This window comes from Camelina sativa, chromosome 20, assembly GCF_000633955.1.
Source record: "Camelina sativa cultivar DH55 chromosome 20, Cs, whole genome shotgun sequence".
Taxonomy (NCBI): domain Eukaryota; kingdom Viridiplantae; phylum Streptophyta; class Magnoliopsida; order Brassicales; family Brassicaceae; genus Camelina; species Camelina sativa.
Window position 1 is genome coordinate 730,304 of NC_025704.1, and position 7,208 is coordinate 737,511.

The following is a 7,208-nucleotide window of genomic DNA, read 5'->3' on the forward strand; positions in this document are numbered from 1 at the left end:
ACAACCAGAGAAAGATTTAAGAACAATGTATGTAAATAAGATGAGAGAGTATACATACCGAAGACAGTGTTAACAGGGTTCATGGCGACCTGGTTCTTAGCAGCATCTCCGATCAGCCTCTCGGTGTCGGTGAAAGCAACGTAAGACGGCGTGGTCCGGTTACCCTGATCATTAGCAAATGATCTCAACACGGTCGTGTTGCCAAACTCCAACACAAGAGTAGGTAGTACCAAGATCGATACCGATCGCAGGACCTTCTCCCTTACCAGCCATTGTTATCACAATTAAAGGTTTTTTTAGCTTATTAAGAAGAAAGAGACGAAAAGTTTTAGAGCTGCTGCTTAGGTTTTTAGAGAGTTCGTGAAGAAAGAGCAACGAAGTCAGGGTTTTTTATAGAGGTTGAGATTCCAGAATGTTCCTGTAAAGTGTGTAATTCACCGTTAGATTAGGTTTGAGATTGATCCGACGGTTGTTAAGTGAGATCTTTTTTTTCCAAATCTTTTATTTTTGGTCCGAGGAAAAAAGTGATATTGTCCAAAAACGGAAAAGCGCGTCTGCGAGAGAATTGGAAAATTGCTCCAACGTTCATTGCCACGTCGTACCAGCAGTAGTGGGCCTATAAGAGATACGCTGTATGTGGGCCGTTGTGAGGCTTTTCTTTTACTGATTGGGCATTATAGTTAGAAAAGCTTAGGGCGAGGCGGCCAGCACCGCCTGAAGAAGGAGGAGCGTCACCGTCGGATCACTAGCTCCACCATCAACTCTCTCTCTCTCTCTCCCTCGGTATTGGTTTTTTGGCTTTTGCACAAAGTAAGCAGCGATTCATATCCGAATTTGGAAAAACAAAAATTTTAAATTGCTTTTGCTAACAATTTACTAGTAATAAAGAAGCCTCAAGTTCTGAAAGTTTCAGTCTTTAAATCGGTTGGAAAATGGTGTTGTTATTTGGAGCATGCATGCAGCATGTTGTTATGTCTTCTTAATTCTCTTAAACGCAGTTGACACCAAAACAAGTCGTTCGCATAAACCATATTCAAAAATTTATTAAAACACCAAAACGAAAAGAAATAATGTATGAAAGAAACCAACTAAAAAGTTATAAAATGATAAGTATTTGCCTCGTTCTAAAAAAAAAAAAGTCATAAAGGTTGAAAAGTAATTGTTGAATAATCTCCGCGTCTCGGGCCTTTAGGTTTAGGAGCCGGCGGACATTCTAGCGACCGTGGAATCCTAAACTCCTCTGCTTTAGGCGTCGTGCAGTACTCTTCTTCTTCTTCTTCTTCTTCTTTCTGTGCTGCTTCTCCACTTCGCTTTCCTTCTTCTTTTTCCTTTGGCTTCCCCACCGTAGTCACCGGAGACAGAGTTCTCATCAGTTTCTCTTCGTTACTAATTGTTGTCATCTTCTCTTGTTCTTGTTTTGCAATGTATAATGGAAACTTATATGTAACTCTTTGGTGCTTCTTCGTTGATCGGAGATATATAATGATGTTTAGCAAAGATTAAAAATAAAATAAACAGAGGACACATACATATATATAGGCGTTGGACTTTGATCTTTATAAGGTTTCCTTTTATAAAGAAAATAGTAAGTTTCCATTTTCTTTTAGCTAAATTGCACAATTACAAATTCACATTACCCCACACACAAAATAAAAAGGCAATTCCGGTAAGATAAAGATCTTAAATCGATTCCAACTGAAAATAGAAATAGAGAGAGTTTTAGAGAATATGACAAGTAGAAAGAGTACTACAGAGATTTTAGCTTTTAAGAAGTATAGCAGAACACAAATAGATGTTCAGAAGAAGAAGAAGGAAGAAGAAGTAATCACATTCCACCAAAGTTATTATCGTACTAAGTCATGCACTCGTCGTTGAACTTCTTGAAACTATCCATGATCTCTGGCATCTCTTCTTCTGCTGGTATCCTCAGATGGAACACACTGTCAAAATCCACAAAGGGGAATGAGTTTACAAGAAGAGATCAAAAGAGCAAGAAACGAAATCGTATTTGGGAGATTCTTTTACCCTTCTTTCTGTCCAAATGCAGAGCCAGAGACAGTAGAAAACATCTGGTACTTTTCCGGCTTGTTTTGCAGCTTGGAGAGCTCCTGCTGGTAACCGTATTTGAGGAAACGAATACATTGCAATTAACATTTGACTTACACAAGAATCATCAAGAACCGTATCAAAATCTCTAAACTGAACGGCTTTTATTGCTTTGTTTCTTTGACAGACAACGGTTTTGCAGCTGTTGAATCCGTCAGTCACGATCTTTGCTCTTCTTCTCAATGATTCAAGAATCCCCTTGCTAGAGAATAAAGCAAAAGAGGAATTCAATCCGAGGATTATAATCACCGATCACTGAGTGTTGAAGCTTATGTTGTACATACCTTTCACGAGCGAACTGGTCATATAGAATGTCTCCAGGCTTTGGAGGACTAACCATCAAACCCATCTGCACAAGTCATATCACTCTCAGAACATACTGATGATTTCTACAAAATCAAATCCACATTACGTGAAGACTTTTCACTTACAAAGATCTGCGCGGATACATTGGGGCTGAAGGCAATTGATGCAACCTTGTATATCTCCTCAACAACCTGCAAAAATAAAATCAGAAATTATATTATGATTATGTTTTGACACATAGCATAGAACATAAGTAACTAAGCAAAGAGTTTAAACAGAGCGTTAAGACAAACCCTGGGAGGGATATTGGTCATCTCAAAGTATCCACCTCTCCTCGCTGTCCAATATCCTTTAGAGACGGTGTGGAAGGATACAAGCTGAACTTCCTTGCTGAATGGCGAACCCATATCCAACAAAACCTATGTATATTTTAACGAATGTTCAAGTTAAAAAAAGGAGGATCACAAATCAGGCACAAGTTTCAAAAACACATGAAAGAGAAGATAGAAGCTGACCTTCTTGGAGCTCATCCTGGTATATGTTCTGCTGATAAACTTCGTCTCCCAGAAGAACTAATTTTCTCGTTATAACAGAACTTCAATATCTCTCTTAAGTTAGCTTCACTTAGACACTGACCAGTTGGGTTCCCAGGGTTAATGATCACCATTGCGCTTACCTGTATAAACATATGCATCTACGCTAACTGCATCACCTATGATAGCAAAGAGTACAAGGGAGAAGAGTGCCTTACTGTTATCCCTTGAGAACGCCTGAGCAACAGATTGTCTAAGGTTGTTAACATCAAGTCCCCAGTTTTCAGACTCATCAAGATAGTAAGGAACAAGAGTACCACCTAACAGTGATATGGTAGCTGAGTAGAGTGGATACTGTGGAACCGGAACTAGAATCTGTCAAACGGAAAGCAAAAAGCTTGTAAATGAAAATGTCAGGGGAATAAACATAGCAGAAAGACCTAGGTTGGACTCTGACGGTCTAAAGAATTGTCTATACACATACCTGACGAGGAAATGTCAACGGCTTCTGTCCTAAAGCATGAGGGTTCCCAACGTTTGTGAAAATAAGATCTGTTATGTAGCCCAAGTTAGGAACTGCCAATAAACTATAGGCAAATCAAGTACTATGATAATAATTGCAAATACATATCAAAGTACAAAACCAAACAAGGAACCACATGTCTATCTAAGGCTACTTGTTAAGTTTTCATAAGCTTGATAACACTATTTGAGAGTAAAGGCACAAGATAAAGTCAAAAGTGTTTACCTTTTTGCTCTCTTTCTGAAGCTCGGAGATAAGAGTTCACCTCTGACGGCATACTGACACTTGTTGACGTTTTTCATTGAGAGAATCGTAGTCTAATGCCTTGAGAGCCATTTTAATTTCACTCTAAAGGAAACACTAGCTCTCAACTTCAATACCTTATCAAACACCCTCCTCTACAACTGGGATTAACAAACTTGTGTGTCAGACAAGAGTTCATCTAAGATTAAGATGAAATAATCGAGATCATAGCTAAATCAACAGCGTAAAATCCTTAATTTATGGGTGTCAATGAACCCATTCTCTAGGCCTACTAGGCCCAATAGTTGTTTCTTGATTTTAAACCGGGACTTACACGATTTTAAACCGGTTTAATCGGGTTGATTATGGTACAGCAGTGGTCGGGTTTTTGCGTCGTCGTCTTCAAACTCTCTGACCTTGAGCGCAGTGTGCTTCCTGCTTCTGCTTTCATGGAATCTTCAATTCCAAATTCTTCTTCTAGAAAAACTAATTTCTCTTCCCTGGATCAGTCCAACCGAAGGTGAATCGAATTCATATTATTTGAAAAAACTCAACATCCCTTTTGAATTTAAGCCTCATTGATTTATGTCATGTAATGTTTGGTTTTTTGGTTATTGATAGATGTAGCGGCGGTAGAGGTAAGATGGAGAACGATCGACGAAGACCTCATCAGGGCGGCGAAAAAGATAAAATTGATGCGCTTGGAAGACTCTTGTAAGTGAGTATCATCACTGACTTGATTCGATATGTATATTGTATTTGTATAGCTTAGGTTTGGTTGGATAATTTAGGATACGAATCTTGCGACACATGGCTACTGAGCTGAGATTGAACATTCGAGTTGATGGTTTTGTTAATGTTGGAGATTTACTTGAGCTGAATTTGAAAACCTCTGGAAATTTTCAGTTGAAGTCACACACGATTGATGAAATCAGAGATGTCAGTTTCATCATTATCTTCTTCACTTGTGCTTTTTATCACCGACGACCAATTTCGATTTAGATATGTTTTGTGTAACTTTGCAGGCTGTGAGAAGAGATGACAAACAACGTTTTAGCCTCTTAGAAGAAGAGGATGGTGAGCTCCTGATCCGCGCTAACCAAGGCCACTCCATCACTGTAATTGAACTTTTTTTAACTAATCCTTTGCATTTCTCTATTCTCTTCTTCATCTTTTGTGTTGAAAGCTGAGACCTTTCGATTCGCAGACGGTAGAGTCAGAACAGTTACTTAAACCAATACTGTCACCAGAAGATGCTCCAGGTACTAGTAGGACACCTACTTGTGACTTCTTCTGTTATGTATGTATATGACTCGCATAGTTAGTTGCTCGTGTTAATTAGAAATTTCTGTAATGGCAGTGTGTGTACATGGAACTTATAGGAAGAATTTGGAATCCATCTTAGCATCAGGTTTAAAGCGCATGAATAGAATGCATGTTCACTTCTCTTGTGGCTTACCAACAGATGGTGCAGCGATTAGTGGTAAGATTTTTTTTGATCCTATTGTTGTTGTTGTTGTTGTTTCTGCTTTATGATTGCATATGCACATTTTATCTGATTCAAAATTTACATGATTTGTGGCCAAGGCATGAGAAGGAATGTTAATGTTTTGATTTTCCTTGACATAAAGAAAGCTCTTGAAGGTATTACATTAGCATGAGAGCTTAACTTAATTCCCTGTCTTAAAATTTAGTGATGTTGTCCATCAGAGATACAACATGTCAGTAATACTTGTGAATTTATCCAGATGGGATTGCGTTGTACATGTCAAACAACAAAGTGATTTTGACTGAAGGCATTGATGGTATAGTGCCTGTCGATTACTTCCACAAGATTGAGTCTTGGCCTGACCGGCAGTCCATACCATTCTGATTCATATGATCACAGGTTTATGTATTTCTTCAACCCGTTGTAAAAACTTCATACACATATGTTTCCGACTCTTGGAAGATTTGCTCATCTTCTAAGTTAGTACAACCATTAAAGTAACAGTCCCATGTTTAAGTTCTATGTTCACGACGTTCTAATATCCAAAAGCAGATATTTTTTACTAATGATCAAAAAAGAACCAAGTATTCTATAGAAAACTTGTATCCGTCATCATCATAGCTGGGCAAACTAGCCATTGTTCAAAAAAATACTAACCAAAAACACAACAAAGAGAACATAAAAAGTCTTAACGATCCAAAGAAAAGAGAGACAGAAAGAGAGAGAGAGGTAAACATCCAACAGATTAGTCGACCTCCTCGATCTTAGGGCCAGCACCGCCTGGAGCAGGAGGAGCATCTTCGTCCTTAGCATGGGGACCTGGACCACCGGCTTCACCACCAGCTCCTTGGTATATCTTGGCAATGATTGGGTTGCAGATGCTCTCCAACTCCTTCATCTTGTCTTCAAACTCGTCAGTTTCAGCCAACTGGTTACCCTCGAGCCACTGAATCGCCTGCTCAATGGAGTCCTCGATCTTCTTCTTGTCTGCTGCGGGAAGCTTCTCACCGATCTTCTCGTCTTGGAAGGTATTCCTCATGTTGTAAGCGTAGTTCTCAAGAGCATTCTTGGCTTCAACCTTCTTCTTGTGTTCCTCGTCCTCAGACTTGTACTTCTCTGCTTCTTGAACCATCTTCTCGATCTCATCCTTGGAGAGACGACCCTTGTCGTTGGTGATGGTGATCTTGTTCTTCTGTCCGGTGGTCTTGTCCTCAGCAGAAACGTTGAGGATACCATTGGCATCTATGTCAAAGCAGACAGTGATCTGAGGGACACCACGAGGAGCCGGAGGGATTCCGGAGAGCTCGAATTTACCGAGATGGTTGTTGTCCTTGGTTCTGGCTCTCTCACCTTCGAACACCTGGATCAACACGCCGGGCTGGTTGTCTGAGTAAGTGGAGAAGACCTGCTCCTTCTTGGTCGGGATGGTTGTGTTTCTCTGAATCAAAGTGGTCATGACACCACCAGCAGTTTCAAGACCGAGAGAGAGAGGAGTGACATCAAGCAAGAGAAGGTCTTGAACCTTCTCGTTTCCTTCACCGCTTAGAATAGCTCCCTGTACGGCTGCACCGTATGCAACAGCCTCGTCAGGGTTGATAGACTTGCAGAGCTCTTTACCATTGAAGAAATCTTGGAGAAGCTGTTGAACTTTGGGGATACGGGTGGAACCACCGACAAGAACAACTTCATGGACTGAGCTCTTGTCCATCTTAGCATCACGGAGACACTTCTCAACAGGCTCCATACACTTCCTGAAAAGATCCATGTTAAGCTCTTCGAATCTAGCACGGGTGATTGGAGCAAAGAGGTCAGCTCCTCCATAGAGAGAGTCAATCTCGATGGTCGTTTGCGCCGTGGAAGAAAGAGTTCTCTTTGCTCTCTCGCAAGCTGTTCTCAGCCTCCTAAGGGGTCTTGCGAGGCCAGTGATGTCCTGCTTGCTCTTCCTCTTAAACTCTTGAACAAAGTGGTTAACCATTCTGTTATCGAAATCTTCACCACCAAGATGAGT

The 7,208-nt window shown here is 40.3% G+C and overlaps 3 protein-coding genes and 1 pseudogene across 4 annotated transcripts in view; 1 reads left to right on the top strand and 3 right to left on the bottom strand.

The window, feature by feature from the left end:
* LOC104772093 overlaps window positions 1-367 on the bottom strand; it is a 3,875-nt pseudogene extending 3,508 nt beyond the window's left edge.
* LOC104768414 (glutamate--glyoxylate aminotransferase 1-like) lies at window positions 1,677-3,319 on the bottom strand. The gene is made up of 6 exons (XM_010492402.2): window positions 2,928-3,319; window positions 2,706-2,831; window positions 2,538-2,603; window positions 2,391-2,455; window positions 2,026-2,308; window positions 1,677-1,940 (listed from the first exon to the last, which is right to left on the bottom strand). The coding sequence occupies exons 1-6, from the start codon at window positions 2,940-2,942 to the stop codon at window positions 1,887-1,889; spliced, it is 609 nt and encodes a 202-aa protein (XP_010490704.1). The 5' UTR covers window positions 2,943-3,319; the 3' UTR covers window positions 1,677-1,886.
* Window positions 4,099-5,726, top strand: LOC104768413 (tRNA 2'-phosphotransferase 1-like). Of its 2 annotated transcripts, XM_010492400.2 has the most exons (8): window positions 4,099-4,231; window positions 4,333-4,425; window positions 4,503-4,650; window positions 4,737-4,829; window positions 4,919-4,973; window positions 5,072-5,194; window positions 5,299-5,355; window positions 5,460-5,726. In XM_010492400.2, exons 1-8 carry the CDS (start codon window positions 4,161-4,163, stop codon window positions 5,582-5,584), a joined length of 765 nt encoding a protein of 254 aa, XP_010490702.1. In that variant the 5' UTR covers window positions 4,099-4,160; the 3' UTR covers window positions 5,585-5,726. The 2 variants fall into 2 exon arrangements, with proteins under 2 accessions (XP_010490702.1, XP_010490703.1); XM_010492401.2 differs by lacking the exon at window positions 5,299-5,355.
* The window catches only part of LOC104772094 (probable mediator of RNA polymerase II transcription subunit 37c), a 3,945-nt gene continuing 2,503 nt past the window's right edge, over window positions 5,767-7,208 (bottom strand). The window contains exon 3 of the mRNA XM_010496742.2: window positions 5,767-7,202. Within this exon, the coding sequence (XP_010495044.1) occupies window positions 5,946-7,202 (1,257 nt within the window). The 3' untranslated portion in view covers window positions 5,767-5,945. The remainder of the gene's footprint in view (window positions 7,203-7,208) is intronic.

What these genes read in the sequence shown, in the direction of transcription:
- LOC104768414 (XM_010492402.2), bottom strand. An exon ending in GACCAGTTCGCTCGTGAAAG is followed by an intron (nt 2,309 to 2,390) that starts GTATGTACAACA and finishes TTTATTCTCTAG; the next exon opens with CAAGGGGATTCTTGAATCAT. An exon ending in GCATTTGGACAGAAAGAAGG is followed by an intron (nt 1,941 to 2,025) that starts GTAAAAGAATCT and finishes GGATTTTGACAG; the next exon opens with TGTGTTCCATCTGAGGATAC.
- LOC104768413 (XM_010492400.2), top strand. Translation starts at nt 4,161, where the DNA reads ATGGAATCTTCAATTCCAAATTCTTCTTCTAGAAAAACTAATTTCTCT. An exon ending in CTGGATCAGTCCAACCGAAG is followed by an intron (nt 4,232 to 4,332) that starts GTGAATCGAATT and finishes GGTTATTGATAG; the next exon opens with ATGTAGCGGCGGTAGAGGTA. An exon ending in GTCACCAGAAGATGCTCCAG is followed by an intron (nt 4,974 to 5,071) that starts GTACTAGTAGGA and finishes CTGTAATGGCAG; the next exon opens with TGTGTGTACATGGAACTTAT.